At 39.0% G+C, this 19,641-nt stretch overlaps 1 protein-coding gene across 1 annotated transcript in view; it reads left to right on the forward strand.

Annotated features, from left to right (window-relative positions):
- Nucleotides 1–19,641, forward strand: part of EML4 (EMAP like 4) — a 173,308-nt gene that overhangs the window by 101,357 nt on the left and 52,310 nt on the right. Inside the window, 5 exon segments of the mRNA XM_075535194.1 lie at nucleotides 7,239–7,362; nucleotides 8,707–8,856; nucleotides 11,582–11,651; nucleotides 12,855–12,965; nucleotides 14,578–14,673. Of these exon segments, the coding sequence (XP_075391309.1) occupies nucleotides 7,239–7,362; nucleotides 8,707–8,856; nucleotides 11,582–11,651; nucleotides 12,855–12,965; nucleotides 14,578–14,673 (551 nt within the window).

Consider the following 19,641-nt stretch of genomic DNA (forward strand, 5'->3'; position numbering starts at 1 on the left):
TTATTCTGTTTGTCATTTAGGTAAAGGATGGAAGTGCTGGTAAAGCCCCTCCGAAGTGGAATGGCATGTGCACAGGACAGTCTGTGAGGCAAGATACCACTCTTCCTGCCTGACTCAGGTCTTTGATCCAAACCCTTCAGGCCTGGACCTTTTCGTCAATACTCTGGTCCCTGATTCTGCTAAATTGTACTTTATAAAGATGTAGCACATCAAGTTAAAATTTGAATGTAGTTTCCTGTAGGAAGAGTTATTGTTAGATGTACCAGTTGGTCCAAATATAATACTATTCATTTGGGAGGATATTGATAAAATGTGTTAGAGTTATAAGCATGTTTTAAAGATCACCTACAGGAGAGAATATATAGCAATCTGACAAATTTTGCAATTAATCAGTACCTCCTATAAGCCTATCCATCTCATAGGTATCTAGTGTATTCCATTTTTAAAATAAAAATTAATATATTACATATCTATGATTTTTAGAGCAGGACCTAAATGTCCAAGAATAAATATATACTGTTTTTTCAGGCTTGAATAATCTTACATCTTTTTGTTCTTGTGGCATCCCAGACTTACTGTTTAAAATTAGTATATAATCAGTTGTGTGGTCATGTTGAAAAGCTGAGTGACACAGATCCATCCCTACAGGAGGGAACTCTGAGTAATTGAGTCAAAGGAAACTCATCAATCACTACATCACGCTCTTCCTTCCTCCTATAGTGCTGCTTTGCTGCTCTCATAGTAGATTCATTCTTGTTGAGCTACAAACCAGTGCAGCGATATTTTAAGTGTATTAAGATGTTGTAATATCTTAGGAAATTAAGATGTTATAATATATTAGAAAATTGAGAAATAATTGACTAATACGTGCTAGCTGCCTACCTACCTGCACAACAGAAGACTTCATATGATTTTTTAAAATCCTTTTAAAATGCAGACTGCTTAAATTCTCAGGAATTTGTTGTAGCCAAACAGCTCAAGTAATGTTAAAATACGTAGCGGGAAGCTTATCAAACTGGATTTAGGTGAGGGACGCCTTGAATAATCTTGTCATTCTAACAGTTATTATATTCTAGCAGTTGTAATATGTTTCTTTATTGTCCTTGATCAGATAACACACTGTAAAGACTCATTCATTTAACATATATTTATTGAGTATTTTATCAGGCCCTGCCTGGATACTTTGGAAATAAAACAATGTCTGAGCTGTGAGGAATTCATATCCTAATCCCAGAAGAAATAGATAAAAAGTAGTTAATATGTCAGGAGGGTGATACATACTTTGAAAATATAAGAGAAGGAAAGAATTGATTTTCTTAATTTATGTAAGACCGGAAAGACATTTCTAATATGGTGACGTTGAGTTGCCTAAAGAAAATGAGTGAACTAAGTGCACAGCTGAGAAAAGAAACCTCAAGAACCGAGAACGCTACAAAATCCTTAAGGCAGGAGCTCGCTGACTTTATTACAGAACAGTAAGGTATTTATCAGACATTGCATTTATAAAATAACAGGTTTGGGGCTAAGCTGCAGAAGCTGCGTTACACATCTCACTTAGGGCGGGGAAGCAGAGTGGTACAGTGCGGCAAATAAGACTAGCGGGTCTGAATGACCCGGACCACACACGGTCAGACAATAAAGGATCGCTTCCTGTACTAGCTAACATTATGAGATGCGGATAGGGTAGGGAGGAACAAAATTCCATTTGCCAAATGAAATCCATGTTTTTGTAAAAAAAAAAAAAAGACGATCTTGTTCTCCTGATAATACAATGTCCCTGTGTCTTTTGAGATCTTGGATCTGTTTCCTTGTATGTAAATGCGGTGAAACTAGACATGTCTATGACTTGAGGGCACCTAGCAACAATGACCACTATAGGATTTCTTCAATAACTTTGTGAAAATAGGTAATGGAGGACAACGTTCTCACCCACCTCCATAAGCTTCACTCTTTTGCCCATTCACTGCCTTCCGGTCAGATAGTGGCTTTTCTGTCTGCAAACCTGACTACACCTGGTGTACACGGAGCTTCGTATCTGAAGGAATCGCTAAAAATTGACCTCTAAAAATATAAAACGTGGAAACAAAGCAAAAATCCCTTATTCACACAATTGCATTCTTGTTATTTTGTAGAGGATCAGGCCTTTGCAATTCTAGAATTTGGGAATAAAGGTGCTAGATAAATAGAAAGGGTAGGAAACCAAATTCTGTATATCCAAGGAATACTCACCATTTAGTTTTAAAATTTAGACCTTGGCCCATTGTAAATGAGTTATATAAACATATACTTGGATCCATAGGTCTGAACTTTGCCTAAGCATTTCATCTGTTTTAAAAGGAGACCTGCTCCTCTACCTTACCCATCAAAAACAGACCTTTCCTAAAGTGCAGATGGTGTTTTTTAAGCCCGATAAAGTAAATATCTGGTTTCTTAATGTTGTAGTTGAGGATAACCATCCTCTGGATCAAAAATATATTTAAAGGCTGCGCTTCTTTAAAAAAAAACAAAACGTATCCCAACTTCTAAAAGGTGACATCCTCGCTCCACATTTTCAGCTGAGGGGGAGTGGTAAAAAACATCAACTGCCTCTTCCAGGCACAGAGAATATAACCTTTTATAAGAGAAAGTATAAACTAGGCAAGCATTGCAAATTTTAAACTGGAAAGTGTAACCAGAAAGATGCATATTTTTAAGCATACAAGTTAACAGATATTTTGGTTACAATTGGTTGTAATGATATTACAGTTGTAGCTAGAAATCCAAAATAACCCTAAGACCCCATGCTGTGTTGTTAGCTGCTGAGGACTATTGCTTTCCTGAAGCACTACATTTATAAAACACAGCTTTGAAAATACTTTTGATAAGAATTCTGAGACTTGGGTGTAGGCTTAACTGGAAAGAAGCGTGCTTTTTTGATTCATGGAGTATGCCAAGATTGCATGGAGGAAGGCTGTTAAATTACATGCCACATCCCTGAACTCAACTCAACAGTAGTTACAAGAAATGATTTCACACACACACATACAGTGAATTGATTGCCGGGTCCCCTCAAGTTGCTTTCAGCCCCCAGCCCTGTGTGCTAGTGTAGCAAGGCCCCAGGCCCTTCTCCTGTGAAACCACTGGTGGCTCCAGCCACCAGAACTCTTTGGTTAGCAGCTGAGCATTATGAACCATTGTATCACCAAGGTCTGTGTTGTATTGATATTTTTCCTTTAAATTACGTTATAAACTTTTTAGTTTAAAGATCATGAAATAATTCTTTGTAAAAATGAGTGGAAGTAATGCAGATTTACCAGATCTTCACATTTTGCTTGATTTAATTTCAGGCATTTTAAAAGTGAAAATGTTGAAGTAGAAGCCTGTTCTTAACTATTCTAGGCGATAAACCTCAAAAAAACCTAGAAGTATGTATTTAAACTTTTTTACAAAACAACCTTATCACTTTCAAAGTACTCTCCATTATACTTAATACATTTGTCAGATCTGCTATTCCATTCTTAGAAACATTTTTCAAACATCCGTTTGGATGGCTGACAGCACCTCCCTGGTTTTATTCACCTCTGCCCTCAAATTGCTGTCCTTTCATGTTCCTTTTCATTCGTGGAAACAAAAAAAAAAGTATCCCCATTCATTCAAACAAAAGTCACAAGGAGCGAAGTCAGTTGAGTAAGGTGCATGAGGCAAGAGAAGCATGCTGTTTTTTGCCAAAAACTGGTGCACTGAGGGCTTTGTGAGCAAGTGCGTTGTCGTAGTGGAAAAACCAGTCCCCCAGCTGCCATCAGTCAAGCCTTTTTTATCGCATGCTGTCACGTGATTTTTTTTCAGAACCTCTAAATAGCAAGCTAGATTAACAGTCTGACCTGGTGAAACAAACTGCAAAGGCACTGTCCTCCTCACATCAAAAAACCTAAAGGAACACCATCTTGATCTTTGATTTTACTTGACGGGCCTTTTCGGGCAAAGTGACGATGGCGTCTTCAATTGCATTGATGTTTCATTTCAGGGTCGTAAGAACAGCACCATGTCTTGTTACTTAGTAATGACCTTGGGGAAATGTCGGGGTCACTTTGGAGCTGTTCTTTCAAAGCACCGTATGCTCCTACTCGACACTTTTTGCTGGTCAGTCAGAACCCAAGACACAAATTTCGCAGTGATTCTTCTTCCCAAATCTTCCGTTAAAATTCGCTTTACCGAACTCCAAGATAGTCCAGATAACTTCCCCATCTCTTCAGTGGTCCTTTTTCAGTCTTCTAGCACAAGTGCACGTACTTTGTCAACATTTTTGTCTGTTCAGGAAGGTTACAGATGTCCAGAATGTTCGTCATCAATCAACACTTCACCTTTTTTGAAAAGAGAAAACCACTTCTACGCTTGAGTTTTTCCCTTAGCGCTCTCCTTGTAAGCTGTGTTCAACATCATAACAGTTTCTCTGGCATTTTTTCCAAGTATGAAACAAAATTTCACAGCCACATGCTTAAATCAGGCATCACAAAAAACAAGATTCAAGCAAAACTGTTTTTATGAAAACATTCACTGTGACCAGAGAGAACCTTCCCAGGTGACATCACTGGGTGCACCGACTCAGAGTGAGTTTCTAGATACTCGCCCAGTAGGAACAATGTGGGCTTTGAAAGTGCTGCCCCGTGTATTAAGTCATGCATAATCATAAATAGTAAACCCTAGGCCTGGTTAGCATTTTAAAACCACCAGCTGCTTTTCAGGAAGGAGATGAGGCTTTCGGGCTCCAGTAAGAGTTATATTACCCACAGGGACAGCTCCTCCTTGTCATATAGGGTCGCTCTAAGTTCAATAATGGACCCAATGGCCATGAGTTGTGGCAGGGCTTAGGAATCCTGGCGGCATAGTGAATTACATGTTGACTGTTACTGCAGAGTCAAAGTTTGAATCCAGCAGCCACTCTTGGAGAAAGGTGAAGTTTTCTACTACCATGAAGATTTACAGCTTCAGGAACCCAGAAAGGCAGTTCTACTCTGTCCTGTAGTGTTGCTATGAGTTGGAACTGACTTGATGGCAGTGAGTTTGGGTTTAGTTGAGACTAGACTTTAAATCATTGCAAATCCTCACAAGGAAGTATTTGTTGAGGGCCTCATTGGGAGCTGTACAGTGAGCAGTAAATAGTAGCACCATATATGTATTAGAAAAGTGTAGCCAGAGTCACATCTACAGTGCCTGGATTATGGATTTAGACATATATATCACCATTTTATAGGCGAGGAAAGCATTTTCATTCCAACATGTATTGCTGTTCTTTAGCATAGTTTAGCAGCCACTGCTTTTGTTGCCTGACAGGTAGGTGATGAAAGTACAAGTACAATATTCAGAGGTTTCTATTAGCAAATGATTTTTTTCCCCTTTAATTTTATCTTTAACTCTTTACTCTGTTGGGACATCCAGCCCTTTTTAAATGGCAATAAGAGGCATCTTTTGAAACTTAATGTGCTAACAAATGGTAATATATATATGCGGGTACTGTATATATATACACACACACGTTTGTGTGTGCTTGTGAACGACAAGGTTAAACAGATGAGTAATTGTGGAAGAGGAATAATTGCAGCTAGCAGTATTTTACTAATCATCAAAGTGTAGCTCTGCTAAAAATCATCAGGAAGCAGAGCCCACTCTCAGGTCTAGGAGTAATAAAGACACATGTGGTGTTAAGACCAGAGTGTAGGAGTTCTTCGCCTGTACTTAGATCCGTCCCGTGGCCGAGCACACTGTGAATAACAATAATAAAAATAACTTGACCTTCTCACCCATAGCAAGCACAACAAAGCTGACTCTGGAGAAATAGTTGCAGACATCTAGCAAGTAATTTTCGTTATCTTCTTTCCTCTTCTATGGTTTGTGTTATGTAAACTATGAATAGTGCTTGTCTCCATAAGTAGCTTAGATCATTATTAGAGATCTGGTGGTGTCTGAACTGCTGGTTACAAGGTCAGTGGTTTGAAACTTGGTAGGAGAAAGACGAGGCTTTCTGCTCCTGTCAAGATTTACAGTCTTAGTAGCCCGCAGGGGCACTTGTGCTCTGCTCTGTAGGGTTGTCATGAGTGAGAATTGGCTCGGTGGCAGTGGGCTTGGTTTTTTGGTGTGGCAGCTCTATTTGAGCGTCTGGTTAATCACCGTAACCACGTTTTCAGTTTGGTTCTCATGCAGCAGTTTTCATCTACTGCCAGACAAGTTGGTAAATGGTCCCTATTTTTTCTGCTTTTGTAATTCAGTCCCTTCCTTCGTGTTTATGGTCTCTTGGAACCATTCCATAATCACTGCCAGCATTTATTCAACTGATCTGCATGTAGGCCATTGAGGTGCTAGGAAGTGGGGGGGGGGGGTGTTTAAAAAAATTAAATTTCATAAGAAGCTGTCCATTCTGTTTAGTTAAGTGAAGTGCTGTTTACTTTTGTAAACGATGTTAAAAAATATTGATTGGATTCTGGACTATTTGAGCATTTTCCATTTTGGTCCAGTGTGGATCTTTTTTTTTTTTTTCAGTGTGGATCTTATAAGCAAATGATGTTTGTTTTTAATCAATAAAAGTCATTTAGGAACTTATGCCGCTAATTAGATAACTGTTTCCTAGCATTGTCTCGAGAGGCTTAGTACAATTGAATTGTTTAACCTCAAGGCTTATAGTAGGCACTATTATTTAAAAAAAGAAATTGTCTTAATCTCCCAGCTCTGCTCACCAGCGGCCTAGAAAAGTTAGTGCCTCTAATTTTCTTTCCCTGCCCTAACTTACAACGTAGGTTGACCTCTTTTTTTGTGGTATATTCTCAGGATAAACATATCTATGACATGTCATTGACCATCAGTAGGTTAGCCACTTTGTCGGGTGCACGTGGTTCTTGTCAGCCCAGGTAATCATCTTTTGCTTTTCAACTACTGGGAAGTAAGATTCTTTGGCATTTTTGTACCACAACCTTCCTAGCTGTCTTATAGAAGTAAATCAGTTTATGCAGATTAATTTACAACTTAATTACAAAAATAGTTATCATTTAAGAAAATTTATTTTCCTATGATGTTTAGACTTGATTTTTAACAATAACAATTTTTTTACATGCTGTGTGATGTATGACAAAAATCAATCGTGTGTACTCTAAGTGTAAACTGGAGTAACTATCTGTGTCTTGTTTTTATTATGTCTTATTAAGGAACCACTTTTCTTATGGTTATTTGGAAAATGCATGTGGCTTAATTTCTGTCTTCTATTTCAACAGAAGGAGAATATATTAAAATGTTTATGAGAGGACGGCCAATCACAATGTTCATTCCTTCTGATGTTGACAATTATGATGACATCAGAACAGAGCAGCCTCCTGAGAAGCTCAAACTGGAGTGGGTGTATCCTTTATTGCCTCGACTCTGTGTTTTGTCTCTAGTTTTTTTTTAAAATAGTTTCCCTACCTCTTAGACAAATTTTCTTTGTTTAGTATACTTTTTTGGGTATAAACATAGCATAACCGATGTATTATAAAGAATAATTACAGAAGTAAAGAGGAGTCGTCCTCTCATCCTTTCTCTAATGTATTCTTTGTTAGCACTTTAAAGCCATTGCAAGGACTGTCTTGGGCTAGCACAAGCAACATTCCATGCTCATCATGCTGGACTGGCAGAGTGGTAGGAAAGGCAGTGCAGCAGAATTAGACCAGTGTTTGCGTCAGGGCTTGGTCACTTCTCCCTGATAGGCCTTACTTTCTTCACTTATAACCCAAAAAATTATGATACGAATTAAAAGGGCATTTTTTTTAAAAAAAAAGAACTAAAAGGGCATTTGTGAACTGAAAGGATGTGAATTATTTTTTAAGTCAAAAATTAAAAAGGCTTGATTCTAATTCTGAAATACAAAAATAACCACTAATACACACTTTGCTAGCCTTTCATGAGCATACTTGTGTTTTCATGCCCAAACATTGCTTGTAACTCAAATTTGTACTTAGTTTATGCTGTTTGTAAGCCTGAAAGCATTGTAGGGATAATTTTGGCATGAAATTGCTGGTCAGCAAAGTGTTACAAAAGATTCTACAAATTTAGCTTAAAAAGTGTTACTTACCTTAGAACCTCAGAGGACAGATTGAGCACACGGAAGCTAGCTACTAGTTTGAACTCTGCTGTCTGCCTCCGCTGCTCTGCGCTGCCTCTCCCACCTTCAACAGAAGTCAGATTGGGGCGAGTAACCATTTCTTTAATTCTGCAATTGCTTTTGAACTTTCTGCTTATCAGACTCCCTTTGGCTATCTCTCATTCTTCATTTTTATCCATCATAAATGTCATTTTCTCAGACAGGCCTTCCTTTGAGAATTCCTTTCTTTCTCTGCATCAAGATACAGACCCTCCTTTCCTGCTTTCTTCTCGTAACCTGTTATTTTCCATTGCAGTGATATAGCTGATTGGATTTCTGTCTTCCCTTAACTCTAGGGAGAGGGGATGCACATTTATTTTGTTCGCCACTGTATGTTCACTCCCACATATTAAAACATTAGAATGTGTTCTTTTTAATGTGGAGAGATGAAGTTTTAAACTTGTTAAAAGACACAGTGCTGCACGAGATTATGGCATGAATTTTTTAACCTAGCTCTGTCTTTTCCACTGTACTTTCATGATTCGCTTTCAAGTGCCCTTGAAAAAATGGCAAGTTAACACCTTGAAAATGATATTTTATGAAAAACCTTGACTTTTTCTTTTAAGATATGGCTATAGAGGAAAGGACTGTCGAGCTAATGTTTACCTTCTTCCTACTGGGGAAATAGTTTATTTCATAGCATCAGTCGTAGTACTATTTAATTACGAGGAGAGAACTCAGCGACACTACCTGGGTCATAAAGACTGCGTGAAATGGTTGGTATCAATTTAACATTTTGTTTGTTCTTTGATGATTTCTTTGTTGGTGCCTTGTTTTAAAGGTTTCAGTTTTACCAGAAATTCTTGTGGAGAAGTCAGAATTTAAAAGTAATACTGGGCTTTCCTCTATTTCCTAAATGCTTCCTCCCCCGGCCCCCCACTACCATGATCCGAATCCTACCTTGCAAGTCTAGCTAGACCAGAGGATGGACACTGGTCCAGATGGGAACTGGAAACAGGGAATCCATGGCGGATGATTCCCCTCAGGACCAGGGGTGTGAGTGGCGATACTGGTAGGGTAGAGGGAGGGTGGGTTGGAAAGGGGGAACTGATTTTAAGGATATCCATGTGACCTCCTCCCTGGGGGACAGACAGCAGAAAAGGGGGTGAAGGGAGACGTCTAACAGGGCAAAATATGACCAAATAATAATTTATAAATTATCAAGAGTTGGGGAGGGAGGGGAAAAAATGAGGACCTGATGCCAGGGGCTTAAGTGGAGAGCAAAAATGTTTTTAAAATGATGAGGGCAATGAATGTACAAATGTGATTTACACAATTGATGTATGTATGGAATGTGATAAGAGTTGTATGAGCCCCTAATAAAATGATCTAAAAAAAAAACAACGTAATACTGGGGAACCCTATAGGGGTCCATGGTGGTTCCATGGTAGAATTCTTTTTTCTTTTTCTTTTAAGATCGTTTTGTTGGGGGAATGGTAGAATTCTTGACACCCAGGCAAGATACCCTGGTTGAATTCCCAGCCAGCACAGCCACCACTTGTCTGTCAGGGGAGGCTTGCTTGTTGCAGGATTGGGCAGCATTTTACTGTCTTGCACATGGGTTCACTAAGGTGGTGGCCAGCTTGGTGGCATCTAACAACATGGAGCATTGTGTCGGATATAACTTAAAGGAAAAAGGACTTAAAGGAACAAAAAAAATGCCTCTGTTATACATGTAGATTGTGACTGCTTCTGTTTTTTCTGATCCATGTTTCCTGCAAGGAGGGAGGAGGGGTAGTGGGGAAATGGGGATATCATAGCAAATACATGTGTGGCACAATGAACTTTGGATTTCAGGGATTTTTATTTGATTATATTGGTAGAGTTTTGTATTTGTTCTGAGGAAAAAAATATAAGTATTTCATAGAATACCAAACTATAAAAATATGAAATTTCCTTTCAAGTGCTTGAGCATGCTTAAAAATTATACACACACTTCTGTTACTGTTTATTTTAATTCACTCATTTACTGCTTAATGTATTTTCCAACATTTAAAGTCTTCTGTACGTAACTGTTAGGATAATTTATGAGGGCAAGTCAAAAGTATTGCTGCTAGGTTTCAGTTAATCTATACACAAATTTCTTCCAAACAAAATAAAGTTAAGCATGTTTCTGTGATAGGTGGATAGCTACCTACAACACGCTTATCTTAGTCTGTTGTTAGGGTGTCGTTGGAGTTGGAGGTGCGGAATAGGCCCAACCAAAACAGTTCATTCCAAGGCCTAATAAATTCAAGGTGGAGGTTAGCTCAAAAGTTTATGGGGATTTTTTTAAAGAACCCAAAGGGTAATTTTGATAGATTTTCTCCAAGTACACAGGAAGATTGTGTGAGTTTCTTGCGAAGTTCCTAAGACAATGGAAAACAGCATTGGTCACAAAAGTTGTGCCCAGTGATTTTCTGCATAATGACAATGCACCTGCTCATTTTTGCATGGTAGCAAGGCTGTCCTTGGAGAGAATTCCTTTGGGAACTCTTGCCCATCCATAACCTTGACCTTGCCCCTTCAGACTTACTTTTATTCCCCAAACTCAAAGGGACACAGTTTAAGTTTGATAACAAGCTGCCATTTGGATATGCTGTATATTACAGAGCACAGAATTCCTCAGGGAAGGGTCAGAGAGATGCAAACACTGCCTTCAGAGTGTATAGACTTCGATGGGGGAGATAGTGAGCAACAGCTTCACTTTTGGTATTCTTTAATAAATAAAGTGTCTGCGATGTGTTAGCAATACCTTTTTGTCTATTCTTATGTAGACATTGATAAACTTCTAGTGGATATTGGATACATACTTAGAAAATTATATATGTTCATTTACTATAATATTGTGATGGTAAATATCAGAAACAGTCCAAAATGTTTCAGTTGAGGGCTAGTTAGCACTCTGCCCATACATTACTGTACCGCCTGTGCAGTTATAAAACCGAGCAAGGCAGCTCTCTAAGAGTTTATATGAAAGATCCCTAATATATACTTACTCTTAATAAAAATAGTAAAGGACAAAAGAATATTCAATAGTCTATCATTTGTATAAAATTAAGATACAGATTATATATTTATCCTGTCTTCATCTATAAACATTTTATTGAATGGTTAATTAAAAATAAATATAGTGATGACCTGTTTAGTAAGGGCGAAGGGGCACAGTAGAAAGACAAATGGATTCTATAACAGGTGGATATTTAAACATAGTATTCCATTAATTTGTGTGTATAAGCTTAACATAGAAAAGTGTAGCTGTAAGTTTAGAAAAGAAATTCAGTATACGTGCTGCCGAAGCGAGCACAGAAAAGAAATTCAGATGATGGTGTTTGGTATGTGGTTAAATTACTAAACAATAAAACAAAACATCAGAATGAGATATTTTTCATATTTGTACAAAGATTTCTCGCATTTCACAGATTTTCTGTATTTTCAATTATTATTCATACTGCTTTTTAGCCTTGCTATACACCCTGACAAGATTAGGATTGCAACTGGACAAATAGCTGGAGTGGATAAAGACGGAAGGGTGAGTGATGCATTCCCCACCTACTGGAGCTGTTTTTCATTTCATCCACAGTTCTTTTATTCTTTTAAGATTTAACTGCTAAAGAGTTTCTAATAATGGGGGAGGGTAGAGATAAGTTAGCAAGATAGGGGCATATCAAGACAAAATTTAAAAGAATCATACTATGTAATCCCCCCTCCCCCCCGCTGAAATATGGAAACATTGCCTTCAGTAGTATATAGACCTGAGGGAGATGTTGAGGAACAATAGTTTCACATTTTGATTTTTTTTTTCAATAAAAATTTCTATGATTTTTGTAGCAATTCATGTTCCCATATCCTCAGATAGACATTGCTAAACTTGCTCTATGTACAATAAAACTCCATTTCTGATGAGCTAAAAAGAAATATCAGTTACTATAGAACTTCACTTATTTTGCTTATAACAAGTCCCTTCTCTAAAGATCAACCGTAAATATTAGTCATGAATTATCTATTAGGATTTGTGTGATGATTCTCATGGTTTCAAATGTCTCTTTTCCCAAGAAAGAAGGTGTTGTTAAAGAGCAGGCTACCCAGAACAAGTCTGCCTGGGTTAGAGTCCTGCCTGTCATTTAATAGCTGTGTAACTTGAGGGAAGTTACTTAACTCCTTCTGTCTCAGTTTCCTCCTCCACTACATGTGAATTAGAGTACTACCTAGCTTATAGGGTTGTTGTGAGTATTGATTGAGTTAATATATGTGAAGTACTTAGGATAATGTATGACAAAGAGCACAGATTTGAATTATTTGCTGCTGTGATCATTAGCACTGTTATTTTCTCATTTTTTTAGTTTGAAAAGAAATTATGTGCACAGGATCATGTTGGAGCATGTTTAAATATAGTAGTGACTTTTGGCGCACATGTATACTCATACCCTTTTACTTTATAGAAATGTCAGCCAATTCTGTATGGTAGTAACTTGTGTGCATCTACCTCGGAACCACGTAGGAGTCCCTGGTGCCACAACTGGTTAAGCATGCGACTACTTGCTAACGGAGAGATGGTTGGTGTGAGCCTGCCCAGGCACAGCTGGAAGAAAGGCCTTGGCCTTGCAGTCTGCTCTTATTGGGGACAGTTTGACTCTGGAGACAGAGGGTTTCAGTGAGTCAGAAGGGACTCCGTGGCATTTTTTTTAAAGTACCATTTAATCCTGCTATTTTGTGCTTCTCTTTGTTTTTATAGCCTCTGCAACCCCATGTTAGAGTGTGGGATTCTGTTACTCTGTCCACACTGCAAGTTATTGGTCTTGGAACTTTTGAACGGGGAGTAGGATGCCTGAGCTTCTCAAAAGCAGTGAGTAACATTTTTTTTTAAAAAGAAATAAGCTCAACCAAAAAATGGAAAAGTTTTATATCCATAGGCAATTGTAACTGAATTTAAAAAGGAAATGTTAGCTCTTACTTAACTCTGGCCAGCATGTTAACCTCACTGCTAAAGTACTTTTGCTTAGAGACGATGCAAGATGTTATGCTTAACCTCACTGAACACTGCTCTGCCCTGGGTTCAGATTCCAGTGTAGTAGCAGGAAATGGTATGTATTAAAGGAATGCATACATCACATAGTACAGTTTCAAACAACCTTTTGCTTTGCTTGTGTTAAAAACCTATTTTATTTAGAAAATTTGCAGACCTGAAAGTTGTCCAGTTTTGCACCAACATTCGTTTTTCTTGGTGTCTTCTTGGAGCAAAGGAAACAATCAGATCTTTGAATGCACTAAAATCATGAATTATCTCTATCTTAGTCTTAGTTGCTGACACCATGGGCTTAAAATTCAGTGTCTTAATTTCAAATGGGAATAGCCCTCTAAATCCTTTTGAGCCTCATTTGTGCTTTTGAATATACTTATGACTCACATTATTTATTCAGTTCCTCTCTATCAGCAACTATAACCTGCATTATGGGAATTTTCTTGAAGACAAGGACAAGAAAGGGATGCTTAGAGTAGAATGATTAAGCTGTGTGCATTTAGGAATTTTGCTCCTTGAAGGTCTGTAATATTCAGGATGGAAGGACTCAGAGGTTAGGAGAAAGGCACTTAAAAAAGCATGTAAAAGGACAGAAGCAACAGTAACACTTTTACTACTTTTGTTTGGAAAAATCTGATAGCACCAGTTATTGATATGATTGTTACACTCTTCAGAATATTTTGGATTGCTTCATTGTACTCTTCCTAGTTGGGTTCCTGGTTCCAATTCTGGCTAGTGGGAAGTTCAGAAGAGGAAGTAAGCTCTGCCACTCCTCTGTTACCACTGACTCCTCACCCCGGTATCGCTCTCTCCCAAAGGCAGTAAAAGGCACACAGTACAAGGATTTCAGAAAGTAAAATTGTGTAATATCACCCACAGGTTTTTTTTTCTTAAACTAGCAGATATATATGCTAGGACAGAATTTAATATGTTCTTATCTTGTTTATTCAGGCTAACAAACCAAGTATATGATGGAAAACTGAAATCAGCAAACTTCAGATTAATTTTAGATTATTCCATCAAACTACCAAAATTTACTCAGGAATAAAATGATAAAATTAGGTACATTTCTTACTACCTATATCAAGTTAAAATAACTTGAGTAAAGATAGCAAGAAGGAAACATAAAAGGCAGCAAGAACTAGGAATACTCAAAATGAATGATTTACCATCTTTGAGTTACAGGACTGCCTAGATGGCAAGAGGAAACAAACCCAGGAAAAGCATTTTAAATATATTAAAAAATGTTTAACACTCTTATTAATGCTTCTGAAGGAAAATGCAGCTTTAATAAATGATATTCTCTTATTTGAGTCTAAATGTTAAAAGATATTTTTTATTATCTTAGTCTTAACCATGTTAATACTTATCTATTTATTTATTTGAATAGCAGTCTTAACTTGGAATTCTAAGCTGTCTTTACTTGACTTTTCCTCAGGACTCAGGTGTGTATTTAAGTGTTATTGATGACTCCAATGAACATATGCTTACTGTATGGGACTTGCAGAAAAAATCAAAAGTAGCAGAAATAAAGGTAAATAATGTTTCTTTGTCATTAACACTAATTTGTACATTGCTGTAGTGCACACACACCATCAGTTCAGGCAATGTCTGATCATGTACATGCCTATACTCACAACCTTGTAAATCATATTTTATTAAAAATTCAAGGTACATAAAAATTTTCACAATAACAAATACATGGTACTTTTTAACATGTGTCACACTATTATTACTGTATTGTCATGTCAAAGACTTTATATCTAGAAGTGTTTCATATTATGCATAGAAAGGCATGCTCTGGAGCATAGGCAGAGACAAATGTTTGATTAACATTAGATGTGACCCTTACCTAGCTGTTCAGACTTACATACAAATTCAACTTAAAGACAAGTTTCTAAGTGGAACTTGCTCATAATCTGGAGACTTCTGTATATAATATGGTGTTCCTACAGTATCCGAATCATGGAACATCCTGTGTTGTAGAACATATCGTGGACATTAAATGATGTGTGGATTATTTTGCTTTGTGGGTCCCTGGGGCTGTGTTGAATGTTATTAAGTTGTAGGATGTGCAGGAGCACATCCACACACCTGCCATTCCTTGAATTTATTAGCTTGTTATAGTTCTTATGTTGTTGACATCACAGATGCGACTTGAAGCATCTCAGATACATTTCGCTGCAGAGGCGCTCAAGTAGAAGAGTGCCTAAACTCAAAATTAAGACTGGAAACTACTGGGCTACTTTAACAAAATGTGTTATTTAAGTCAGTCTTTGAGGTTTTGAAAATCTAAAGGGGAAAACATCTGAACTTAAGGACTAGGGCTGCTGTAACCAAGCATATACAATTGGTAAGGTTTTTGGTCTTAATGATAATTTTGGAATTATTTTATAGAACCCTACAGCATGTATAAGTGCTTTGCACAAAGCCAAACTTGTTGCCATTGAGTCGAATCAGAATAGTGTTAATCACTGATTGTGCCAGGCAAGGACTACGACTGCCAAAAGAAGTGTGAGGTTCTCACCGAAGCTGTATCCAGATGGGTCAGAAATGGTCTTCTACCTCTCTCTGACAAAGGAATTCAAAATGACGTGTGCTAAAATAAAGCAATGACATATTTGCTGTACTCTTAAATATCACATTCCTCTTCAACCACCCTCTTAGCAGTTGTATTTTGTGTTGCTTCAAGCTTTCCTACTATTGGTTGTGAAAGGGTTGTACTTTTTTTTTAAATCATTTTATTGGGGTTTCTTACAGCTCTTGGGTCAAGCAAATTTATACATATGTTGCCATCATTATTTTCAAGTCATGTTCTACTTGAGCCATTGATATCAGCTCCTCATTTTTCCAATTCCCCCACCCTCCTTCCTCATGAACCCTTGGTGTTTTGTTTTGTTTTTTCTTGTCTTACACTGACTGCTATCTCCCCTTACCCACTTTTCTGTTGTCTGTCGCCCTGGGAAAGGGGTTATATGTAGATCATTGTAATCCATTCTCCCCCACCTTCCCCTATCCTCCAGTATTGCTACCCTTATTATTGGTCCTGAGGGGTTTATCTGTCCTGAATTCCCTGTGTTGCAAGCTCTTAATTGTACCTGGGTACATGCTCTGGTCTAGCTGGATTTGTAAGGTAGAATTAGGTTCAAGATAGTTGGGAGGGAGGAAGCACTAAATAACTAAATGAAAGTAGTATGTTTCATCAGTGGTATGCTGCACACTGACTGGCTCCTTTCTTCCTAGTTGACCCTTCCATAAAGGCATGTCCAGTTGTGTTCAGATGGGCTTTGTATCTCCACTCCACTTTCCCCCTCCTTCACATTGATAGGATTTTTTTCTTCTGGGTCTTTGATACCTGATCCCATTGACATCTCCTGATTAGACAGGCTGGTGTGCTTCTTCCATGTGGGCTTTATTGCTTCTCAGCTAGATGGCTGCTTGCTTATCTTTAAAACCCCAGAAGCTGTATCTTTTGATAGCCAGGCACCATCAGCTTTCTTCACCACATTTTCTTATGCACCCAATTTGTCTTCAGCAATCTTGTCGGAAGGTGAGCAACACAGAATGCTGGGTTATCAGAACAAAGTGTTCTTGCGTTGAGGGAGGACTTGAGTAGAGGTCCAATGCCCATCTGCTGCCTTAATATGTAATATGTAAGTATATATACATAGATCTATTTCCCTCTTGTTATATATAAATATGTTTACATATGCACATGCCTGTATTTAGAGCTCCATAAATGTCTTTTGCCTCCTAGTTCTTTTCTCTATTTCCTTTTACTTTCCTCTTGTCCCACTATCACATTCAGCCTTCATTCAGGTTTCAGTAATTCCTCTTGGCTACATTGCCCTGCATTAAGCCCCACCAGGCATTCTATGCCCTCCTTGCCATTGATTTTAGATCACTTGTTGTTCCCTTGTCCTGGGTTTATTTTATTTTGTGTGTGTGTGCTTTTTTATTTTAATCGTTTTATTAGGGGCTCATACAACTCTTATCACAATCTATACATACATCAATTGTGTAAAGCACATCTGTACATTCATTGCCCTCATCATTCTCAAAACATTTGCTCTCCACTTAAGCCCCTGGCATCAGGTCCTCGTTTTTTCCCTTCCCTCCCCGCTCCCCACTCCTTCATGTGCCCTTGATAATTTACAAATCATTATTTTGTCATATCTTGCCCCATCCGACATCTCCCTTCACCCACTTTTCTGTTGTCTGTCCCCCAGAGAGGAGGTCACATGTAGATCCCTCTTTCGAACCTACTCTTCCTCTATCCTCCCAGTATCGCCACTCATACCCATGGTCCTGAGGGAATCATCGACCCTGGATTCCCTGTGCCTTCAGTTCCTATCTGCACCAGTGTACCTCCTCTGGTCTAGCCAGACTTGCAAAGTAGAATTCGGATCATGATAGTAGGGGGCGGGGGCGGGGAGAGAGGAAGCATTTAGGAACTAGAGGAAAGCTGTATTGTATTCTTCATCTTGCTACATCGCACCCTGACTGACTCATCTCCTCCCCTAGACCCCTCTGCAAGGGGATCCCCAGTGGCCGACAAATGGGCTTTGGGTCTCCACTCTGCACTTCCCCCTTCATTCACTATGGTAAGATTTTTTTGTTCTGATGATGCTTTATACCTGATCGCACAGGCTGGTGTGCTTCTTCCATGTGGACTTTGTTGCTTCTGAGCTAATGGCCGCTTGTTTATCTTCAAGCCTTTAAGACCCCAGGCGCTATATCTTTTGATAGCCATCAGCTTTCTTCACCACATTTGCTTATTCATCCGCTTTGTCTTCAGCGGTTGTGTCAGGAGGGTGAGCATCATAGAATGCCAATTTAATAGAAGAAAGTATTGCATTGAGGGAGTGCTTGAGTGGAGGCCCAATGTCCTTAATACTAAACCTATAAATACAGGCACATAGATCTATTTCCCCATCCTCATATATAAATATATTTGCATATGTACATGTCTTTGTCTAGACCTCTATAAATGCCCTTTGCCTCCCAGCTCTTTCCTCTATTTCCCTTGGCTTTCCTCCTGTCTCACTATCATGCTCCATCCCCACCTGGGTTTCAGCAAAACCTCTTCATTACATTACCCTTGATCATGCCCTACCAGGCCTCCCACACCCTCCTCACCACCAATTTGGACCACTTGTTGTTCCCTTGTCCCTGGGTTTGTTAACACTTCCTTTCCACCCACCTCCCCCTCTCCCATGTCCCGCCAGAACTATCGGTCCCATTGTTTTCTCCAGATTTTTCATCCAGCCTATCTTATTTAGACAGACCTGTGTAGATAATAACATGCACAAAAACAAGACAGAGCAAAACCGAGCAACAATATACAAGAAAACAACAACAGACCACTGATAAAGTACAAAATGAAACACCACAATAAAGAAAAGCTTGTAGTCAGTTCAAGGATCATTTGTTGGCCTTTAGGTGTGTTTTTCAGTCCAGTCTGTTGGGGCACCACGCCCTGGCCCCAAAGTCCACCTTCAGCATTCCTTGGGGACCTTGCCGCTCCATTCCCCTGCTGTTCCGCTGCACCCTCCCCCTCCCCCCGTGCTTTGCCTCGGTGTGGTGGGATCAGGTTGGGCACAATTCCCACACTGTGTCTCCGGTGCTGTCCCCGGCAGAGTCATGGGTCAGTGAGGGGCATCATGTCTCTTAAGTGGGGCTGACCATGTGGTCCTCTCTGTGGACTGGCTGCTCTAATTGGGGTCATTGTCCTCAAGGCCTGGTGGGCCAGAATGTTCTCCACTCTCTCCTCCTCCCCCTTCATCTGCTCCTGTGTGCTCCGATTAGATATGTCTCTCTCCCGGATCTGCAGATTCAATGCCGTCCTTTGAAATAAATTCTTCTGGGGGGAGGAGCAGGTGTCCACTTAGTATTTGGTACTGGGACCAGCCCCCCATACCTCTCCACTGGGTCCCTGGGTTTATTAACACCCACTTTGAGAAAGGGTTACATTTGGAATTTTCATGTATAAGATAGTCTTTGAAAGGAATGAATACATTTGATTATGCTTTAAATTAATTAAAATGCCATAAAATCACAAACTTTCGAAAACATCAATTAAGATAGATTTCTGTCAACCACCATTCAAAGTAATTTAGCATTGAAACATTGGAAAGTTGACAAGTGAAATGTAGAGGCCATGATTCTTTCCAGTAAAGGCCACCATATAGAATCTTGTATTTGTGCTGTTGGTGCTCTCTGAGCTCCTTTCCTGACCTCAGATATTCCTCAGGGTCTGTCCCAGCACCTGCACTGCCCTTGTACGCTGCTCCCGTGGCTTAGTTACTGTCTTCCTGTAGCATCCCACATCAGTTATAGCCCAGATTGCTCAGATTTAGAATTTTATAAGGTGATTGGTAAAAATACGCCACTCAAACAGAAAGGAATGTACCATGAACTTTTGGAAGCCCGTTTGTACTTCTCATGGCCTTTCTAGACATCTGTAATGGAATGTCCTGCCCACAAGTGAGAATCAGTGTGT

This window comes from Tenrec ecaudatus, chromosome 17, assembly GCF_050624435.1.
Source record: "Tenrec ecaudatus isolate mTenEca1 chromosome 17, mTenEca1.hap1, whole genome shotgun sequence".
Lineage (NCBI taxonomy): Eukaryota > Metazoa > Chordata > Mammalia > Afrosoricida > Tenrecidae > Tenrec > Tenrec ecaudatus.